General features: G+C 36.2%; 1 protein-coding gene across 8 annotated transcripts in view; it reads left to right on the top strand.

The window, feature by feature from the left end:
• The window catches only part of LOC114150742 (discs large homolog 1-like protein), a 140,428-nt gene that overhangs the window by 37,042 nt on the left and 79,880 nt on the right, over nt 1–23,506 (top strand). For 4 of the 8 annotated variants that reach the window (XM_028027370.1, XM_028027372.1, XM_028027375.1 and 1 more), the window contains 2 exons: nt 3,483–3,953; nt 6,936–7,058. The exons of 2 other annotated variants lie outside the window; for them this stretch is intronic. In XM_028027370.1, the coding sequence (XP_027883171.1) occupies nt 3,483–3,953; nt 6,936–7,058 (594 nt within the window). Of the gene's footprint in view, nt 1–3,482; nt 3,954–6,935; nt 7,059–16,434; nt 17,518–23,506 lie in introns of those variants that run through there. 2 more of the 8 variants (XM_028027373.1, XM_028027377.1) reach the window with 2 other exon arrangements.

Genomic DNA, 23,506 nt, shown 5'->3' on the forward strand with positions numbered 1-23,506 from the left:
TCTGTTTATATTCAGTATTCTCAAGAATGATTACATGGAGGCTTACGAGGAAAGCTGGTTTGCTAATTAGTAAGCAAACTTTCCTAGCAAACTACAGGAAGGTTTGCTAGTAAACTAGCCTTCCTAGCAATCTAGGAAACTAGCAACTTTCTTATACAAGACATTTGTAAGTTAGTTTAAAATCGTTGTTTGTTAAAAAAAATAGGCTTTAAAATTCTCCTATTGGTCTATTTTGAAATTTTTTAATTCATTTGGCAGGAACAACATACAGTACTTAAAATACCCCAGTATTAACCAAAATGCTTGTTGTCATCTCTTGTCCCTGGACAATAAATTTTTGTCTTGCTAAAAACAAACAAAGGTTATAAAAACAAGGTCAAAATAACTTAAATACATGCATTTTGTCAATAAATACAAACAGCAAATACAAAACAAAGGACACTACAACACAAACATTATGTCAATATAAGATTATTTCTGCATGTGAATATTTCTATAGATTTCAATCATGACGTTTTCCTTATAATGTTTGCCTTTTGATCTTTTATAAAGGTCTTTTTGTTTCTTTTTGCACGAATAGTTTAATCTAAATAAAGTAACCTTGACTTGCCCTTTTTGTACGAATTATCAAGGCCATCAAAAAATTATCAAATGTCCTTGCAAATTCACCAAGGGCATATATGAGCGCAACCCCAGCTCTGCGTTACAGGAATTATGAATGCATGGTGGTTGGATGAGTGGAAACCATGAAGCAGAATGTCCTTGAACGCCCCAGAGAGAAATGTACCTTGAAACGGTTTTAAATTGTTAAACAGTATTCTTCGCAGAGTAGTACGACTTCGCTGTTGTCACTGAAAATCCCTATGTGAGCATTTAGAGATGTGGTAATGAGAGCCCTAAAATATGAATGGGATAAATTAATCTGAAATACAAGTGTGCCAAAATGAAACAGATTTTAAGCGGATGTATTATGCAAAATTCACAGTATCACATTTTTGTACTTCCGTTTGGGTTTCTACTGCTTCTAAAAACAAGCCCTTAAAAAAATCAACAAAGAGTTTTTTGGCAGTAAGTTAATGTTTTTTGGTGTTTAGAAAATTAGCTTTTGTAAAAATCAGCAGGCACTGCCCCGTTACCTAGCAACCACAGCACAGTTCTGCTCGTTACCTAGCAACCCAAGCTGAGCTCCAGTCAGCTGGTTTTACCGCTATATAAGCTGTACAATGGCTGCTGGAAAAGTCTTTTGTCGTTGACTTACTATCCAGAAACCACTTGCTGCTTTCTTGTTGGTTGTGCAGGAGGCTCCACTTCTGCTTTTCAAAGACGTACGGTTTTGTAATTGTGCATCTGTTTGCAGACATTTTCACATGCGAGTGTAAACGTTGAGCTAGGGGTGTAGCCAGCAGCATTGAGAGTGACAGGAGGCTCTTAAACAAAGAACTGATCACACTGAAATCTCATCTAAGGATGATTTTGTGTAAAACATTAAATAAAAATGTTTTGTATAGGCTATAGACCGATTCAAACCTGTACAAGGAAGCATTATAGGTTATCTTTAATGAAAAAACTGCTAAATTGTTTGGTAGTTTTTTTTCTGATAACATCTGTGCCCTTTTTCTTTGGATTTGTGTTGTTGACATTTTAATATTTGTAAATCTAAAATGTCTTAAGGGTGTTAAGTGGCAAGCATTACCATGCAAAGCATTATTTCTGTAGTTTTAAACAGCTAAGCAGTCTTTCTGTATAAGAACCATAAAATCCCTTTAAATGAGCGCTTCACACATTTTACAGCAAATTCTCACTGTACCTTCAGCCCAGGCGAGGATCAAGCTGCGCTTTCAGGATATAATTTATGAACTTGTCATTTACCGAACGGAGGGAAGAGATTGTTTCTAGATTGTCTTTAATTGGAGGTGCAGCTTTTGCTGGAATTACTCTGTTATCTTGATGTGAGCCACATTTTGTTTGTCGTGCAGCTTAAAAAAGCCATCTGTTTTTCATAGCACGTCCTGTTTTCTCTGATTGTTTTAAGCAAAACATAAAATAAAAGATTAAAACCATGGATTCACTAAATTAGCTCAGTGAGTAAAGGACTTTGCGCTGATGTAATTTTTTGTACTGAGGGTCTTCCTCCTTGCTGCTCAGCCAGCTGAATGTTATATTCACATCTGGCATCATACATCCCTCCCCCATCAGCTTTCCTTTTTCTCTCTGTATTTTGTCCTTTATAGGAAGATAAAATGCCTAATACTTCATGAAGGAGCTGCAGAGTGTTTGTTAGAGCTGAATTAGACAGAGTAGAGCGGTCGGTGTGGCTCTCTGTTGCAACTGAAAGAGGCATGATGATGTACAGTTATGAGGAAGAGAGAAGGAAACTGTTACTCCCTGAGGCGCTTTAGTCCCCTCTTCACCGTCCTGGCTCAGTTTTTTATTTATTTAATTTGTTTTTTTGTGTTGCCTGAAAACTTCTGCTTCCAGCCGTGCGTGTCAGGCGGAGCGGTCATGCATGTGCAGGACGGGAAGCTCAGGAAACAATTACTGTCATGCTGGGTGTACACCTGCACTGGCCCATGTGCTTACACTAAGAAAATGTCCGATCTAACATCTAATTACACATGCATGTGTGCACACACTCACGCTCTGTTTGTCTCTTTAAAGGAGCAGTACTACGTAAAATCAACCATTTTTGTCATGTTATGATGTTAATGCCTCAACAAAAACATACCTGGAGTGTTTCTTTGGTTCTTTAGTGCATTTTTGAGAAGTCCTTTAGTCTCCATGGCAACCATTCAGCTATGCAAAACGCCTGGACGGCCCTAGCCCCGCCTTCGAGGCGCAGCTCCTCCTCTGAGCTGCAGTTTCCCCCACTCAGCTACTTCAGACCAAGTCATATTTTATATTTACAACATTTTTATAAAAACTAAAGTTAAAATAGTTACATGATTGTGATATAAAACAGCACTATGTGCCTGGAAAACACATAATGCTGCCCCTTTAATCTGCATAGCAACCACTGAGCGGTGCAAAACGCCTGGTGCAAAACGCTCCGCCTTCGAGATGCAGCTCCTCCTCAGCTCCTTCAGACTAGCCAGCAGCAATTAGCAAACACCTGGTGGAACTGCTGAGCTCATTATAGGAGCTACTTCTCAGAGTTTGTAAAGAGACAGAGACCCAATTTCAAGGAGCTAAATTAGGAAGTCGTATTTGATATAGACAACAACTGAAAGTAAAGTAGTTATTTGATTATGGTATAAAATGGAAATATATGTCTGGAAAAAAATTGTACTGCCCCTTTAAGGGTGACGCTCTATTCTTTTTTTACTCTTCTAAATCTTGAATCTAAATGATTTACTTCTAATTATTAACATCTATTTTTCTGTCTTTTCCTTCCTTTGTGTTTCATTCCCTGAACTATGTTTTGCCTTTTCCTTTCCTGCATTTTCCTTTTACTTTCCCACTTTTTAACCCCTCCATCGCTGTAGAAGTATCGATATCAAGAAGAGGAAGGGGCTTCAACAGGTGCCCCAAGACTCCACCATCACACCTGCCATCAGCATCCAATGGGAATAGCTGGAGAGATAACGGATGGAGAGACCCTGGGGAGGGATGGAGGGACCCTGAGGAGGGATGGAGGGACACTGGGGAGGGATGGAGGGACACTGGGGAGGGATGGAGGGACACTGGGGAGGGATGGAGGGACTCTAGGAAGAAGTGGAGGAACACTCGGGAGGCAGGGAGGGACGCTAGGCAGGGACAGAGGGACTTGGAGGCGAGGTGGAGGCGGCATCGGGAGCATGGAGCGAGAACGGGACCGATCCCTGGGGAGGGACGGCTCCCTCGGTCACCACGGTGACCTGCGTGGGGCGGAGCTGGTGCAGGTGGCGGAGCGGCAGCTTTCCCATATCCAACATGTCCATGGATACGTCACTCATACACACATCGCACCTACTCAGGTAACTCGATGTGGCACCCTGTGCGACTTTAGTAGTTATGTTCATTCGGTGTCAAACATTAGTCACTTGAATGTTATTTTTTCATTTGCTGCTCACTGTGGACATTAAAACTGCAAACACACCAACCCTGTTTGGTCCGCTTTAACCAAACGCTAGTCCGTTTGTTTAGAAAGTCCAGTTAGTTTGCGGATGTGTGAATGCGTAATTGAACTCTGGTCCGCCTAAAACCTAGATTTTGGTTTAGTTGACATGAACTCTGGTGCAGTTCGAATGCATATGTAAACGCCAATTGGCACAGAGACTGCTCCAAAAGCAGGAAGTGGACTACAGCACAAGGTATTCTGGGTAAATATTACCAAAACAAAGGCAAGAGCCTAACGCTGCAAGGAGAAATGGCTCGTAGTCTTTTGCTAAAATCAAAAGAGAAAAATCTGACGCCATTCTATTTTTGTTTACATTTTGTGAATAAGGAAGTTTCAAAAGTAATTGTGTCGTTTCCTTCAGTAGTTCTTGGTACAGCGCCCCCCACAGGCGAGGAGGGAGACTGGTTTTTCAATAAGTTTAGGTTCACCTGACAGTGGAGTGTGAATTTGAACAACAGCAGCTGAAAATGTAACAAATGTTGCAATTTTGGTCCCCAATTGAACCAAGTCTAGTGGACTACCATTATGAAAACCTGATAGTCCGGTTTAAAAAGACAAAACAATATTTTTTATAAAAGTTGCACACTGCATCTTTAAAGACGTGACTTTCAAATTACGTCAAACATGGTGGACAAAGTCTGAAGCCCAGGTTGTCTGAATTCACCTTCAGCCACACACTTTGTCTTTCTATCAAGAGAATACTTCTGCACATCTGAGCTGAGGCTCCTGCCCCACTTTTCAGTTATAAAATCCTTTGTTTCATTGTCTTTGGCTTCTGAAATCCTCCTTATTTTGGTAGATTTTAACACATCTGCATCAGAATTAACATTGCATCTATTTTTCTCTCTGACTTGCATTTATTTAGATTTTATTTCTACACCGCTGCTACAGTACCGGTAATTGTTTTTTTAACAACTGGTAAAGTTAAATTAACATTAACATAATGACTTCCTGTTGAGGTGGTACGACTAACATGTTTAATTTCTTTGTCTTTGGTTTCATTTTCATCAGATCATAATGTTCTCCCTCTTCTTTTTTAATGTTCTGGCATGTGTGGTGGGTTTAATTTTATAAAAGTAGTCTCTGTCTCAAAATGCGTCTGTATTTGTTTAGGCACATAACAGAGCTGAGTGTGCTTTGAGTTTCGTCTTTGCACTAATAAAATTTCAGAACCAGCAGTTCAAAGGTTAACCAGGTGGAAACCTTTAGCCAAAGCCGAAGAGACTCGTTGTTGCAGGAAAAGTTGTTGTGCAGCTCCACCTTGTGACTAGACACCACTCACTCCAAAGTCACAACAAATATGTTTTATTTTTAAATTAAAAAAATTAAAGTTATTTACTTTGTGGACATTTAGGATACCTGGATCTTTATGACATCACAGCAACATTATCTCTATTATCATCAATGTTTTCTGCAGATTTATCAGCTGTCTGTCTGGATAAAATCTGCGAGGAGAGCTCCTCCGTCTGCGGTCAGCGTGTGTGTTTGCTGCTGGGATTTTGGGTTTATTTTGAGAACTTCTTCCCAGATGGTGTGTGTTTATTTGAATGTGTGACCACAGGTGCTGGATCTGGCTTCTTTTTGTATGACAGATGGACCAGCCATCTTGTCCTCGCCATGTAAATGTTCCTTTCTCTGTCTCTACTCCCAAACATTCACTCACATAGTCACGCTCCGCATAACCCCGTTTCCAAAAACTGCAAGTAGGGCCATGTAAAAAATCTGGGAAGTTTAGTTGATTAATGATAAAAAACAAACAAATACAACCTCCTGAATTTGAATTAGGTTTATTTTACCAGTTTGGGTGACTCCAATGCTCATTTCATGGCAGAAATCTAAAACTTGAAGTATTGCTCTGCAGATAAAATCTCTCATTTCATTCACACAAACCCCAATTACCTGTACAGAGTTTTGTATTTTTATCAAATCGACTCGCTTCTGTTCATCCATAACTTCTAACCATGTTACATTTTTTATTTGTGAGAACAGAAAACAGTTTTCCGCTTCATCTCGAGCACAGCAACTTTTCAAAATCTACTTTTGTCAGTTTTCTCTTAACATCCCAAAGAATAACTTTATTTTCCAGAATGTTTCAGTTAATTATTATTATTATTATTATTATTATTATTAAACTGAAATACAGCTGAATGTACAGTCAGATGTAGATGATTCATTTTCACACCATTAACTGAAATCCCACAGGATCCCAATTTATTTTGTACTTTAATATGTTTTTGGTCAAGAACATCAACATTATCATCTTTAATTTGTTTAGTGATAATATAATTATCCTAAATGTAAGTGCAGCTCAGTTGTTAAAGCTGCAGTATATAAGTTTTATTAAAATTTAAAATGTTTTTTTTTTTTTTTTTACATATGTGTTAAAACTGCCACTATGTCGTCACAAAATGAGACGGAAAATCAGTAAAAAAAAAATCAATTTCCTCCACCTCTTCCCTGAGCTACTCTTGCTCCGCTCCTGACCAAAACAACCAATTACAGCCAAGAGGAGGGTCTTAGCGCTGTCAATCAACCTCATGAACATGCTGATTAATAAGTTAATGGCAGAAAAACAACTTGACGTTACAGGAAAACCTTTTATCTGCCGTCATTGGTGGCCATGCTAACTAGCCTTAGCATTCATAGCAGATTCTGATGACAGGGAGAACCATGATTGACAGCGCTAAGACCCTCCTCCTGGCTCTGATTGGTTGCTTTTGGTCAGCAGCGGTTCATTTCTTCAAATTTTTTTTAACAAACATGTTTAAGATTAGAGTCACATACCCCAACTTTGAGAGCTTCTTCCGACAAACTGTTGGGCTGTGTCTGTATACCGTAGGTAGAATCACCCGAGGCACCATTTGATGATGAGGTGTGGCCTCACTCAGAAGGCGAGAGGCTGAATGAAGTTCCAGCTCCGCCTTTCTCTTCCCTGTATTCACAAAGCCACTCCTACTATCAGGTAATCTTTGCTTTGTGGCCATTGCATGTATCCATGGCCTCAAACGTCATGCATGCCTGGTTGGTTCACAGTAATGAGCATGCAATTATATTTTCAGCACCCATGTTATTATTAGTTTATTTCTTTGCTAGAGTTGGTGATGTTTGAATGTTGTTAAACATCGTACACCACACAGAAATAATTACAACAGACCCATTGTTTTTATTAGCAGAAGGAATCAAACATGAGGGGAAAATTACTACAGAATGTTTATAATTTTAGAAGAAGGAGACATAAGTGCACTGGAGTCTCTTGAAAATTTAAAACTTAATTATATAGAGAAAATATTGCCATTTATACAATTGCATATTGGGGTCATTGTATATACACATTTTTTAAAAAGCAAAATGCCAGCACAAAAACAAGAGTTTAAGATGAATCAAAAATAAAAAAAAGAGGAAAATTTCTGAGCAAATGTTGAATTTCAAAAGTCGAAAGTTTTCAACTTTTGAAACTCAGAAACTTCCATGTTTGTCCTAGAAAATTTCAGAGATTTATCTCAGAATTTCTGATATTTTTCTAGCAAGTTTTTGACTTTTCAAACTCAGCAAGATTCTTGTTTTCTGGCATTAATCTAAAGATTTCTGAGTTTTTTTCTCACAAATTTTCAACTTTTGGAACTCAGAAATGTCCATATTTTTCTTTTTTATCTTTCTTTTTTTGTTGAGAAAATTGTCCTTGTTATTTCTAGAATATTTTTGCGGTTGAACTCAAAAGTTTTTGGCACAAATTTATTCCTCCATTTTGTTTTCGATCAACAGTGGCCCCAATGCTCCGTCATACATTTATGTTATTTTTACAATACGACAAAAAATATTCAAGCGATATGTTGGCATTTAAAAGTGGTACATGTGTCTCTTAAAAATATATTGTATTTCTGCATGTATATTTTTAGATCTGGATGATTCAGTTATGTATATATTTGTTCTAAAAACACTATTTCAGTGATCCAGTAACTGAATACTGAGAGTGCATGTGAATGTTGTCGATGGCAGTACTGATGTGACATTTATGTATTTAGTTAATCATCTCATTTCATACCTAAAAGCTTTAAAATATTACAGTTGGTTTAGTCTCTTTTGTTGTTTTTTTTTGTTTTGTTTGAGTCTGTAAATCCAGATCAGTTTTGGAACCGAGAACATATTTTACTTCTTTTACTCGCTTTAGTTGCAGTTGCAGTTTGTAACCTGCAGGGGGAAGCAGAGGACAAACTACAGATGGGGACTGAATTAATTCACAAAACCAAACAGATTTAATAGCAAATAATAAATTCAGACTATATGGACGGTTTTGGCAGGCTTTAATCTTCATTAATTGGAATTTATTGTGAAAAACATTAATAAAAATTCATATAAGTAATTTCTCATGACAAGTGATAAATGACAGTAAATGCCTACTGTAATAGGAAATCCCTTGCTTGTTTTATTAATTATTTTTAATATTTACAGTGTATAAAACTACACTGTAGTTGTAGTTTCACTACAGATTGGTTATTTAAAACCAGTCTTTTAAATATCCCCCCGGCAGGTTTTATAAATTGTTTTAAATAGCACTCGTCTCCAATGTTTAGGCCGATTCACGCATATTTCTGCTTCTGAAAGCTGGTATAAATCTTGCAGTGAAGTGTCGGAATGAGGGCGTAACGTGTCGCTGCACATTACAATGGGCACACATGATTGCATTGCAGGATGGGAAATTGCAGTTTATTTTAAACATATGTCACCATTTCCAGGCTGTGAATGGTACTGAATGATATTATTGGTAGTATCTGGTTCTCCTTTGGTTATTATAGGCTGCATTATAGGTGTTGATACTGCGGCAATATGAGAACACAAATGAGATTATCTGTAGGCCAAAAAAAACAAAGAACATACCCCAGAACTGTTAGTTTGCATCGCAAAGTAAGATTTTGTTGAGTTTCTAGTGAAAATATTTTGGAGACTTGAAATAAGACAAACTTGCCTTTTCAGCAACATATAGGAAAATAATTCCCTTAACATTGACAAAAAAAAAGGTATAGTTTAACTGGTAGATTGTTTCACTTATTGAAAAAAAAAACTCCCTCTGCGTTGTTACCTAGCAACCCCAGCCAAGCACATTGCGTCACCTAGCAACCAAATTCTACTTCGACTGGGAGATTATTTCACTTATAACACGGAAAAATGTCTTGTTGTAAGTGAAATAATAGGCCATTTTTTCCATCGATATTAGGATCATGTGACTCCTGTGATTATTGACTCTAAACAAACTTCTATATGTTGCTGAATATTTTGCATTTGCTCTACAAAAACTGAATGGAATATATTGAGCCCAATCTTCCACACTGCACTGCAAAACGGCAAAATCTTAAGTATTTTTTTATCTAATTTCTTGTGAAAATATCTTTGTTTACTTGAAATAAGACAAAACTAACTTACAAGTAACTTTTTAGTAAGACATAGGAGCTTGTTTTGAGTCAATAATCAATAAATATTGGGGAAATTTTCTACATGTTATAAGTGGAATAATCTGCCAGTGGAACTAGTGTTTTGTTATTATCAATATTAAGGGATTATTTTCTTAAAGCAAGCTCCTATGTCTTGCTGTAAGTTAGTTTTGTCTTAATTCAAGTGTACTAACATATTAATCCAAGAAATTAAACTTGCGTAACTTTTTTCTGCTGCGTTTTCACTATCCTGTTTGGATAAAAAGCAGCTGATCCGATCAGAAGTGGTCACTGAAGATGCATGTTTGGATGCGTCCTGATTCACCGTGTCGACCTGCGTAGAGTTTACCGACTTCCTGTCCGCCTGTCCGATACGTCAGCCTGATTCGTGCCTTCAAAGCAAGCAGCCAAACCAATCTTTTAAATAACTCCCTGGTTAAATTTACTGCTTATTCTGCAGAGGTGGAATGCTGCAGAACTGTAAAGTCTGATTGGTTTTCTTCCCATGCCACACATATAGCAGTATGTTCACTTGGAAACCTTAGCGGCTTTTAGTCATTAAGATAATGCGGATAATTAGGAAGGAAGTAATGGACCAGTGAGCAAGGGAGTGGCGAAAGACGAAGGGAGAATTACAGGCGGACTGATGCAGAGTCTGTTTAGAGTTAATCATTCTGCCAATCAATTGATTCTCCACTCCCCAAATGATCTGCTTTTCCTCCCACTGACTGAAACTGGGAGCAGAGGAGATTTACGCAATAGGTCATCTGACATAAAACTTTGAAAAATAATCACTCTCTGACTCACTCTCATTACTTTTTAACGATTAGGTCATATTTATATCTGAGGGATTAGTACATTTATTTGACAATAATACACAACATTGTGCCACATAGATTTCCGGTGAATTTTGATGCAAAAGTGTGAAAGTTTCTTTCAAACTTATAGAAACAAACTTCAGTCATTTTCCATATCTAGTGCTAATAAATTCTGATTCTCAATTTTAAAACCTTTTGTTGCTGCTTACAGGCAGAGTTGGGTAGTAACTAGTTACATTTACTTAAGTAACGTTTTTGAAAAAATGCACTGATGGAGTATTTTTACTATGCTGTACTCTTTCCTTTTACTAGAGTAATTTTATTATGACGTATCTCTGCTCTTACTTGAGTAATATTTTTGGATTTTTTACTCACTGAATGAAAAAAATGTTTTAACCAAAAATTCACCAGACGCACACCTGCAGTTTTTGTTAAAGTTTTGTAAGTTTTTATGAAAAGAAACTGATTTGGAAACATTTTCTTTTGTCTGATTTTGTCATTTTTTGTTTGTTACTTATATGAATTATTGTCATTTTTGATGCTTAAAATACCAAAATTTTCACTTGACTTTATTTTTTGGTCCATCTGATGACATAATTTTTAAATATTAATTGATTGATAATTTGATCAGTTACTGGGTACTTGAGTAATTTTTTGGACAGCTACTTTTTACTTCTACTTGAGTACAATATTTTGGATTCTGTGTCCTCTTCTGGTCCCAGGCTTAAAAATGACCAAAGATATTTGGAGTTTTAGTTGCTTTTAAAATTTCTTGCCTGCTTTGAACTTTTTTTTATATCGTGTTACATGTTGAGCTGGACAATATGGCTGAAAAACGTATCACCATATAAGTGTTTCATACCAGTCGATATCGATAACTATCGATTCGTATTTAGATTTAAATATCTGAAATACTGCCGGACTGCATTTGGCGTCACCTTTTCTGTTTTATCCAGTTGTCACTCCAAGCCATTTTCAAGCAGTGGTGAAATCTGAAACTTCTGTTACTCAACAAGTTGTTGCTAGGTAACCAAAGAGTGAGTGAGTTGCTAGGTAACCACAGAGTGAGTGAGTGAGTTGATTCCACCAAGCTAGCTTATCTAGCCATGTTTGCTATGTCTCCTAGTGTGGTAATGAACTATCAATGCTATCTGCTTGATTTCTTTAGAAATTGGATTTTTGATCCAATTTGAATAATGAGCTGAATTTGACTGCATTGTTTGAAAACTAGAATCAACTGGAAATTGTGAATGATTGGATTTTATTGATGTTTATGTCAATTGCATTGAGATGGCGTGTTGTAAATTGGAAGTATATAAATTAACTGAATTGAATTATTATTATTATCATTGTTATTAACAGAAACAAAGTAACTTGTGTTAGTTTTTCCTAAATAAACTTAAGTGCAGATCATTCTAATTTGAGAAAAAATCAAATGATAACTCAACCTTTTTTTGAGGTTGAGTTGAGAAACTACAACACAAAAACACAGTAGAATTTGTCAAGGAAATGTGAAACTTGATATGATACCAATAATGACTTGGTATCGATATTGTTGATATTTTGGATCGATCCACTCTCGAATAATTAAATCTTGCAGTTTTAAGTATGTGGCACAGTTTGGATCAGTTTAACGTGTATAAACACGTTTCTAAGGCACAGTATACATATATAAGTCATATTAAGTTCATTCCTTCTAGTAAGCAGTATTTCTGCCCTGACGTCATCTCTTTGCTCTTGCTTGCTTGCTTTGCAAAGGCTATGGTGTATTCCTCTTTGTGTTCGCTATTTACTATGAGAGCTTGACATAGCTTTGCAAAATCGGTCTTACCAGAATCTGAAAGCGGTCTAATGGAAGAGCTGGGGAGAAGCCAAACTGATTAGGAATGCTAAAGGAAAGAGTCGCTCACACAGTGCTTCTGAAAGCACCAGGATCGGCTTATTGACGCTGATAACGGTGATTTTTATTACATCTGCTGAGGTTTTGTTTGACAACCCCTGTTATATATACATGCTAGATATTGAACATGGTGATGCGTAGTTACATTACCTGCTGGATGTAACTAAAATGGTTGTGAGTGTGAGTTCAAACTGAGTGCTTACAGTTTGTTTAACAAGTAAACACAGAGTTTGCCTCATAGGCCGCCGCTAGCATCCTGTACCTGTAATGATAGAAGAGAAAATTTGGCTTTCTCAGCAGTGTGACATTAAACATTTATGATGTGTGCTTTATTTAATTGCTTCTGAAATATTGATAGAGTTGGCATTCACTGGCTGACATTTGACTTAAGGGAGACAAGAAAAAGAAGTGCATGAGGGAGAGAGGTGCATTAAGGGTTGAGATACGGTCAGTGTGCCACTGAACTCAGCTAGCCTCAGCTAGCTGCTCCGTGTTAGCAGCAGACAAGTTATATAATTCACTGGCTGCAATGATGTTATAATAAATTCGTAGTTTTTGTATCTGTAAATTGAGAGGTAACAAATCAAAGTAGATTTTCCTTTAATGGATAAGAAATAGTTCATAGATATGTTATTAAGTAATCTCAGAACACTTTATAAATCATTAATAATTGATTATTATGCATTAATTAAGGCTGAGAAGGAGACAAAATCTACTGGTTTCTTTTCAAATAGTGAGCCAAATTTGTTCACATATATATTTTAATCTAGAGTTTGTTGTACTAAACATTTCGTATTGTCTTTTAAGCACAATAAGCATTTGTAAACTTAATTTTTCAGTCTCATTCTCACTCTTAATTAATGAATAATAAAGAATTATTAACGACTAATAAAGTGTTTATAGATTAATTGATAACATGTGACAAAGTGGTTCAGTTTGTGTTTACCACTTATTCTTATTTCTGACCACACTCCTTCACAATCTAAAATATTACCTTATGATGCCCTTGTTTTTTTTACCCGTTGTAGCGTTTTGTGTTAATTTTATCTGTAAATTGGGTGAACTTATAATCATAGAAATGTTACCAAGTGGTTTGTGGATTTAAAGGCTCAAGATCTGCATTCAGTCAGAATTTTATTGTATAACATGACACTTTTTTTTAAAAGTAAACAGTGAAACAAGCTTTAGTGGGACACTCCCTCAGCACCCAAAAAAATCATATTATAATTTTTTTCCTTCTAAAAACACCAACGTTTGTACATATTTATGTGTTATAATAAATTATCTTGTAGCAAGTTTATTTCTTTGTTTAGTCAAACTGAAGCTAGTGCTAATGCGCTAATTCTTTGTTTAGCATTTTGCTAACTTTGAAAATGTTAAATTTTATGAATAAATTCTAAAATGCTAATTTTGTTTGATGTTTTTCAGACTGTCAGTAGAAATTCAACATATGTGTTGGAATTTTGATTCATGCTCTTATTCTTAAGTAGGAAAAGATTGTTTACACAGGATTTCCGTTTCCTCTCCTCATGTTCTCCACCCCTGATAAGCCATTTTATCCCTAACATTTCCAAAAACTGCAATCAAAACCCTTTTTTCGCATCACAGGAGTCACATGATCAACAACAAATGTTGCTGCTGGTAGAAACCACGAAGAAGAAGACGACAGGAAGTAGTTGGAGGATGATGGCGCAGTGTTTTTTAATAGTTTATCACTTAAAAAACGTATTCACGTTTGATTATTTAATCGAAACCCCACGTTTGGGACATTGTGGGTTTTTTTCTGACATTAGCAGATTATTGAAACATTTTTTGCACATTTGTAATGGAAACGCTGCTACTGACATGGTGGCTAAAAGAGGAGTCCACAGTTTTTGATTGAAAAAGTTGGATCAAAGTTTGGTTATAAAAATATCTTAAAAGCAGAATATTGAAATGATTTAAAGGTTGGTTATCCAGCAGGAACAAGGTTTTATAATACACTATAAGGCAAATCCAAAAACAACAACAAAAAAACACACACTAATAATTATAAAAAGTTTCTTAAAGTGAATTTTTTCACTGGCTTAAAGTGCCGTCAGTCAAGCCAGCCACTTCCCTAAACACAATCTTCAAAAACTAATATATAATTAATAATTGCTATCAGTAAGACTGCAGGATACTGATGGGAAAGAGAGACGAAGCGGATGGTTAATGGATTCATATTCTGCTTTCGTAATGCCGTTATAGACCTGTTGAAACTGCTTTCTTTGAGTGAGTATCGCTATCAACGAGACAAACTAGAAAATAGAGCTCTAGATTTTAATAATGTGGATCAGAGAAGCAAGGCATCGAACCACCGGCCCTCTGAATAGCAGCTGGCTGCTGTGAAACGCAGCCTGTAGTAAAAACATAGCATGAGGGAAATGTTCTCACTCAAAATTTTATGGTAAGTTTGTTTCAAATTCAAGTAAACTGTCCAAAACCCAGAGGTACAAACAGTTATTACATTTAAAAGCACTTTAGGTTTCTATGGCGACTTACTAGAGTAATTTTTTGATAGTAAGAAAGGAGTAAATCTCCACCAAAATCTCACAAAGTTTGTGATTAATCTCAGAAATTTGCAAGAAATAACTTTGAAATTGCTGAATTACAGAAGTAAAAAAATTGCAAGAAAATTATGAAAATTTTCAATTAAGTTCAGAAATGTGCAAGAAAAAAGCTTTAAAATCTCTGAGATCCAAAAGTCAACTTGGAAATTTTTAAACTCCAGAAATCAAACATTTGTGAGAATTTAAAAAAAAAAAGTTTTTAGATTAATCTTGGAAATTTGCAAGAAAAAACTGGACAATTTCTGACCTCCAAAGCCATAAATTCGCAACAATGGAAAAAAAAATCAGAAAGAACATCAGAATATCTTACAGGAAAAACTTGGAAATTGATGAGCTCTAAGAGAAGTTTACAAGAAAAAATCTGAAATTAATCTAAAAAATGTACAGGAAAATTTCATAGCTCAAAAAGTCAGAAATGTGCAGAAAAAAAAGAACTGAGATTAATTTAATAAAATTTATAGAAAAAACGTGAAAATCTGTGAGCTACAAAAGTTGGAAATTTGCAAAAAAAATAAAAAAGTTGAAATTTTGAGATTAATCTCTGAAATTTTCAAAACAAATTTGAAAATTTCTGAGCTCCAGAAGTAAAATATTGGCAAGAAAAAAATGAGAAATTCTAAGATTAGCCTCAGACATTTTTATTTTAAAAAAAGTCCAAATAACAACATAGACTTGAATCATTGCCCATTCTTTTACATCCATAAAAACATAAAAACATTTTTCATTCACTGAAACGCCCCTCTGACAATAAAACAGTTTATGTTGCTGTTTTTCCTATTTGCCCCAAATTATCTGATAGTCTGAACGGTTGACAGATGTTGACATCGATGCTCTTTCAATAAGCGTGACTTTAGATGTAAGTACAGCCGACTTCTCCTGACAAAACTCGGCGACCTGCGTTGACTCTGAGTTTTAGAGAATCTGCAGAAATCTTTCCTGCTCAGCCCAACTCGGCTCAGAAGTCTAATGGAAAGTGTGAGAAAATCTCATCCGTCCCCATGCGAGGAAACAGCACATTAGTCAGGCTGCGTGTGCCAGGTGTATTTTCGGGCCTCTGGAAAGCTGTTGCCGTGGCAACGGTTCCCACGGAGACGTGGGGAGAAGCTGTGACAGGGGGTCCTGCCCCACCTGTGGCTAATCCACCGGGAGGCAAATGCAGCCGTGTGTTATTAAATGTTAGCGCAGGACTTTGGGATTTTTTTTTTTTACATGTATTATTGATTATTATTTTTATGTTTTGCAGTTTTCTGGTCGTTTTGTTGTTTATGTACGCTTGTGTTTGACAGAGAGAGGAGTGTGTGGGAGAGCTGGGTGCTGCAGTCTCTGAAAAACAGCCTTAGGAGAAGATCTCTATCTCTTCCACAATTATGCACACACACACACACGCCCCCACACACACATGCTGAAACACCAAATCTATTGCCATACATCTTCACTTCCACTCTTTTGCAGTTTCAGTGGAGGAAGTTTGTTTTGTGCATTAAATTGTTCTCCGCTTTCCGTTGAACTCGACCTGCAACAGGATTAGAAAATGTTTGGAGTAAAAGACGCAGGATGGCGTCACATGATTGGCTGACTGGATCGTAGGGGGGCGGGGCTTCCAGCTGTAATAATATCTGACAGTAAGGGAGAGGACAGCATCGGGTTGCAGCTGAAATAAAAGACTGTAAAAGACAATTTGCTGAAAGACAAGAGAGAGAAAGCAAACACAGGTCAGTTAGAGGCTGCCGAAAGAAACGAGAGAAATATGCAGAGTGAAGCGGACAAGAAGGAAGACTTGGAGGAACAGCAGAGATGTAAGAGGGAGAGAAGGAGAAACAGAAGAGTTGGACAATGATTCCTGCTGCCAGCCACCTACTTCAGATGCTCTCATCCTCGAATGTTTCTCTCCACCTCCCTCGTTTCATCCGCTCAGCCACCCATCACGCCCTTCCCGCTTCCTCCTATATTTAATGGGAGAAGGCACAGTGACAGGGGGAGATTGACTGGTCATCTTGGACTCGCAGGGAAGGAGGGAGGGAGGGAGGGAAGACGGAGAGGAGAGCAGAGTGAACTCCCCTAAATAATCAATCCTCATATCCTGCCGCTCGTTCCCCCTCACTCTTTTTTTTCTCAGACGAGGTGCAAAGAGGAAGCAGGAGAGACGGGAATCTGGAAGCTCGGGGAAGTGGATTCTGGACGTTTTCACCTGGGATGATGGAAACATTCATGAACAACAACAGCAGGCAACCAGGTGGACAAATGTCCGCCTCGTTTCTTCAAATCTGACGAGAAAAGCTGAGAATCTGTCCAAAAAACAGAGAAAAAGATTTTTAAAAAATAGAACTCCGACTGCAGATTCTTTCTGGGATGAAGAATCGGGGATGAAAAGGTGGAAAGGAGATCAAATCTAAGTTGGAGTCAAACAGCTGGAACTATGAACTACATTTTTGGCAACAACACCCTGTACCCCCGCAGCTCCAGAATGGGCGGGGCATCTGGAGGTCAAGGGGCGGGGCTAGGAATCAAGCAGAAGTTGGGACCGAAGCGAGGCTCTTCGGAGGAGCTGGCGCCTCCACACACTTCGTCTCCGTCCACCTCGTCTCCGGCCTCCTCCTCTCCCTCCACCTCCTCGTCTCGCTGGCAACAGCTCCTCACCTTCTTCTCCAGGAGGAGCGCCTTCACAGATTGTATCAATTCTAGCCAGGTAATGTGGCGCAGCAGGTGTGCGCGTGTGTGTGTGTGTGTGATGGATGTTAGGGTCATTAAAGTTTGAGATTAATCTAAAGAATTTTCTGGAAAGAACTTGAAAATTTCCGAGCTCCAAAAGTTGAGAATTTGCTAGAATAAAACTCAGAAATCTTTTAGAGTAATTTTACGTATTTTCTGGAAAGAAACATGAAAATTTCTGAGCTCCAAAAGTCAAAACTTTTAGAGAGATTAAACTGTGGAAAGAGAATTTTTGAGTTCGAAAAGTTGAAATTTAGCTATAAAAAAAATAAATGAGGAGTGAAAAACGTTGAAATTTTAAGGTTAATTTCTCATATTTTATTTTTTAAAAAAAGTTTTAAAAAAAATCTGAGCTCATAAAGCCAAAAGTTAAAAAAGTTAAAGCATTTTTGGCTTTTGGAGTTCAGAAGTTTCCAACTTATTTCTGGAAAATTTCTGAGAGTATTCTTAAAATTTGTGAGTTTTTCTCTCACACATTATTGCCTTTAGGAGCCAATGGATTTCTAGTTTTTTTCTAGAAAACCTCTGTTATTTTTCTCAAAATTTCAGAGGTTTTTCTACCAGGTTTTTGACCTTTCTAGCTCACAAATAAAAAAATAAAAAAAATTTTAAAGAGAATTTCTGAGCTCAATCTCAAATGTTTTGAGTTGATTTTGGCACATTTTCAACTTTTGGACCTCAAAAACGTCCAGTCTTTTTTTCTAGAAAATTTCTTATATTAATCTCAAAGTTTCTGAGTTTTTTCTCACAAATGTTAAACTTTTGAAGCTCTGAAATGTCTTATTTATTCCCAGAAAATTTCAAAAATTAGTTTTAAAATTTCTCAGCTTCTTCTTGCACAGTTTTTACTTTTGGAGGTTAGAAATTTTCTAAGATTTTTTCTAGATATTTTCTGATTAGTTTCAGAGTTTTTTTTGTAGAAATATACTTCTTTTGTTTTCTATCTGCAGTTGTCCCAATGTGCCATCATGGTATGTTTAGTGAAACTCAGATGTTTTGGGAATTTAGATAAATTGTTTAGAGTTTATGGGAAATAAGAAAATCTGAAATTTCTTCCTTGAAATGTGAAGGAGGTTGAGTCAGCTGGCTGGTTTCAAACTGAAGCTGAATCATGTTGTGGTTGAGATTTCTGATGGGGTTGCCATGGAAATGAGACATGGTGTTGCCATGGCGAAGCTATCGTTTTTTTTAGCTAAGCAGTCTTCGGGCTTACAGTCTGCATTGAAGTACGAATTTACAGATAAAGTCTGTGTGTGACTTAAATGAGATTCATATCTGGTCTCATTCAGAAAAGCATTTAAGATCATTTCTGCCGCTTTTTTATAAAATATAGATGACAAATGTAGAAATATTTCACTTCTACTGGAGCTGTTTGAGATTTTTCTACATAGTAAAGTGCTTTACACAAAACTTTTGTATTAACTTATTAGAAATAAATTAATTTAAAACATTAATGATAAATGTATTAATAATTTTCATAAATTTATTATTACATTTAATCAATTTATTAATACATTAATTTATAACATTGTTTATCTATAACATTAGTTATAAGTACTTATTACATTGCATTAACATTATAAATACTTATGTTAAATACTTATTCTAATTATTTAACAGGAACATAGATGTTTTGCTCCCTAATTTAATTCCTACACTGCAAAAACACAAAGTTCTTCCAAATATTTTTTTATCTAATTTCTATTGTAAATATTTTAGCTTTTACAATAACTGAAATATTGTAAAGATTTTACAATATTTCAGTTATTGTTTATTAATTTATTAGTAACTTTTTAGCTAAATGTAGGAGTTAATTTTAGATCATTAATTCTTTAATATTGGTGAAAAAGTACTGGTTCTATTGGCAGATTATTTAACTTATAACAGGAAAATAAATGTTTTGGTAATTTAATGGGCATAACTTAAGTTAAATCATTTAACATGTAGCTTCTAACTTGAAACTACTTACATAAAAAGAAAACAATTTGATTGAAACGTTTCCTGGCTTCTGTGTTATATTTGTTTCTTTGCTCAAACTGACAGAAAATATTAACGTATCCAGCATTTTTCTAATCTAGAAGTTCACACCGCTTGTTTAAAATCAATACAGACAAATTGGTGAGAATTAGGTTCTGTTCACTTAAATTCTTTGGTTAAGCAGGGTGTTTTGTTTTACAGTGTATGCTCTCACTATTAAATGAGATTCACCAATCCAAATCTTTTTTATCCAACCCTTTTTTCTCAGTTATCTGTAACAACATCTTTTTGTGGACTGTATAGAAAACTCTCCAGAATTACAGCTTTAATTGTTTGAGTTTAGGATGCCGCGTTTCACATGCAGCATCTTTTTCCAAACTCTTATTTTCTCTGAGGACAAACTGAACTGAACTCTCAAAGCCATTATAAAACCTCTGCAGTGAAGGGAGATAATTAGCCATTAGTGAGTCTAGCTCACATGCTGATGTTGGTTATTAACCAGAAGTAAGTTATCTGTTAAAATTACACTGCAAAAACACAAAATATTACCAAGTATTTTTGTCTAGTTTCCAGTTCAAATATCTTAGTATACTTGTAAGAAAACAAAACTAGCTTACAAATAACGTTTAAGCAAGATATATCAGCTTGTTTTAAGTAAATAATGCCTTAATATTGATGAGAAATGCTAGTTCAGCTGGGAGATTAATTCATTAATAACATGAGAAAAATGCTATGAATATAAAGAAATTATTGACTTAAAACAACATCTTATATCTTGCTGAATAGATATTTGCAAGTTAGTTTTTCTTTATTTCAATGTGGCACGAGATAAAAAATAAGATTTTGTGGTTTTGCAGTGCAATGTGGAAGACTGGGTTTAATTCATTGAATTTTTTTTAGAGCATATCTAAAATATTCAGAATGATATAAGAGATTTCTTTTAAGTGAATTATTCCTTAATATTTATGGAAAAGCGCTAGCTCCACTAGCTGATTATTTCACTTAAAGCAAAACATTTTTCCTTTTTATAAGTGAAATAATTTGCCAATTGAACTAGTACTTTTGAAATCAATATTAAGGATTTATTTACTTAAAATAAACTCATATGTGTTGCTGAAAAGTTACTAACATGTTAGTTTTGTCTTATTTGGACTGGAAACTACACCATAAATACTTGCCAATATTTTGTGTTTTTGCAGTGTACATATTAGATTAATTAATAAATATAAATACTGCTGTTTGCTGTGATTCTTGTGTGTTTGTTCCCATTTACTTCAAACCCCTGCGGTCATGGACGGCATTATGAAACTAAAATAAGCACAAATAGGCATAAATAATTAATAATTTATCATATAAATCAATATTTTGTCCTAATTTAGCAACAATAAGAAGATGATATTTGTCATCATAGTTGTGTTTAAGATTAATTTAATCATCTCCTTGTGTTGAATCTTAATCTGGAACATTGATTATTCTGCAGTTATCAACATATTTACAGCTCAGCCCGTGGAAAAAAGATTTACCCTCCCCTTTGTTGTATTGGCTGGTGATTTCCCAGGGTGTTGCTGTTTCCCTCTCAGAGGCATTTACTGCCAGACTGATGGGTTTTTACGCTAAACACACACATCTCACACACGCTTATCCTGCTGTTGAAGCTCTATAGAAAAAACTGTAAAGCTGTTTTTATGTTTGTTTACTTAGAAGTGGAGGGGAATTTCAAACAGGCTGCATATAGCAAATAAAATGTCAAATAATTTACTTTAAGAAAGAATTGCACTTTGAAAAGAAAGAATTGCTGGGAAATAAAAAAATTTTAATAAGCAGATTTGAAGTAAAATGGACCTTTAAAGGACAAAATAAAAATAAATTCCACTCTTCTCATCGCCTTATTATCTTTTTACAGAGTCTGTTGTCTAAGCTCTGTTGACTTTTGAGACTTAGTTTCTCAAATTATTATGAATATTTAAATGTTTTATGTTGTGTGAGAAATTAACATAATAGTAATAAAAACATTTTCTATCTTCTATTTTACAATCAGGCTTTTTCCTAACTAGTATTCTGTTAAAAGATTTAATTGTTACACTGCAAAAACATAAAATATTACCAAGTATTTTGGTCTAGTTTCTAGTCCAAATATGTTAGTACACTTGAAATAATTTAAAGCTAACTTACAAGTAACTTTTAAGCGACATATAGGTTTATTTGTTTGTTTGGATTATATAAAAACCGTGGATCATGTAAATATAAGTGCTTGTTTAAATAAATAATTGCATACTATTGATGAAAAAGTATTTGTTCTATTGGCAGCAGGGGCAGATCTACTGGGGTGACAGAGCCTTGTCACCCCTGTTGCCACTAGGGGTTGAACCAATTAGTCGACTAGTCGACTCTAGGACGTCTCGCGAGTTTTTACATTTCATGTCGACTAGTCGCAGTCATGTGATTGCCGGTGGTGACAGCCTGTGCTGATCTGACAGCACAGTATACGTCACAAGACACAAGAAAAATAAGTAAATACATTAGTTTAAATGATATGTAGATGGATGCATATATGTAGTTTTACAGTGTTTTTAAAAGGAGATGGAGTTGCAGCTGCAGTCCACTACAAAACACGAGCCGTCTAAAACTCGCCCCCTTCCCGCTAAGGATGTCACTTAGCCGGCTCGCGAGTGTCTTTGTCACGACGATCTAACTGATACATTATGATGTTATGTTGCTGATTAAATAAAGATCTGTGGTAATGACAGCTGCTGATTAAATAAAAGCCTGTAGTTGGTAATGACAGTGTATACTTGTCTGACATATATATAGCCGTGAGTTCGTGCTAAGAATGACACTTCGTGCTTAGAAGTGTCATCAGATCAGCTGTCAGAAGTGTATGACACTCTGACAGCTGATCTGACAGAACACTGGCGTCTTCAAAACAGATCGAGGACAAAACCCGCATCTTGTCAAACAGGTAGAAATTATTGGGTCCTTGTATGACAATGTGCTCTTAGCGAACTCTTAGCGAAAAGAATATTGACAGCGAGTGAACTTTATTTGCCCCCCCTCCGTGCCACCTCTTTTTATTGTTTTTACATGCCATCTAAAAGATGTGCGTTTCCTTTTGAATGTTGGTTTCCCAGCAACTTATTATTTATCATAAACTATCCCGATGTTTTGTTGTTTCACTTGTTGCTGTTCTGTGTAAATGCCGTATTTTTCCGTGAAAACGGGTAATAAAGCCTGTACGTTACTCCAAAGCTTTGCGTCTTGCGTTGCTATGACGTCACAACGACTAGTCAACTCGACATCGACTCGACTTTTATCATGTTGACGTTGACTAGAAAATATCTTAAATCGTTCAATCTGCTGAGTCAGCAGAGCTTCCTGCCGCGCATCGGGCGGAGGAGAAGCAGGTGGTTTCGTTGAATTCAGCTGTAACCAAACGGGATCCGTTCATAACAAGTTTGGCTTGTGATGTTCCAAAAGCACCATGTAGTCAGTGTGATCATTTGACTCCTATAGTAACTATCCAGAGATCATCAGCATCAGCCGGTGTTTAGAAAAAAAAAGTCAGACCCGACTTTGTGCAACAAACTTTTCCCCGCTGCTCACGAAGAATCTCCATAATAGACTTAGTAAAAGCAGGAGAAGGGGAGAGTGTGTGTGTGTGGGGGGGGGTCAATATTTGCCGTGAAAATAGCTAATAAAGCCTCCAAGTAGTTGTGAAGGGTTTTTGCGCTTACGTCACTATGACGTCACCGCGACTAGTCGACATCGACTCGACTATTATCATGATGTAGTCGACCTTAAAAAATATGTAGTCGTTCAACCCCTAGTTGCCACCCCAGCTGGCGACAATGAATTCAATAAAGAGTTATGGCAAATCGGACATTAAGCGCATGAATCTCTTTTTTCCGACAACATTGAATGTAACACAATGTAACCTGACACCTACTGCTAAGTAGCGGGAAGTGAGAGAGAAGGACAGAGCGCGAGGCAGC

Source organism: Xiphophorus couchianus, chromosome 9 (assembly GCF_001444195.1).
Source record: "Xiphophorus couchianus chromosome 9, X_couchianus-1.0, whole genome shotgun sequence".
Classification (NCBI taxonomy): domain Eukaryota; kingdom Metazoa; phylum Chordata; class Actinopteri; order Cyprinodontiformes; family Poeciliidae; genus Xiphophorus; species Xiphophorus couchianus.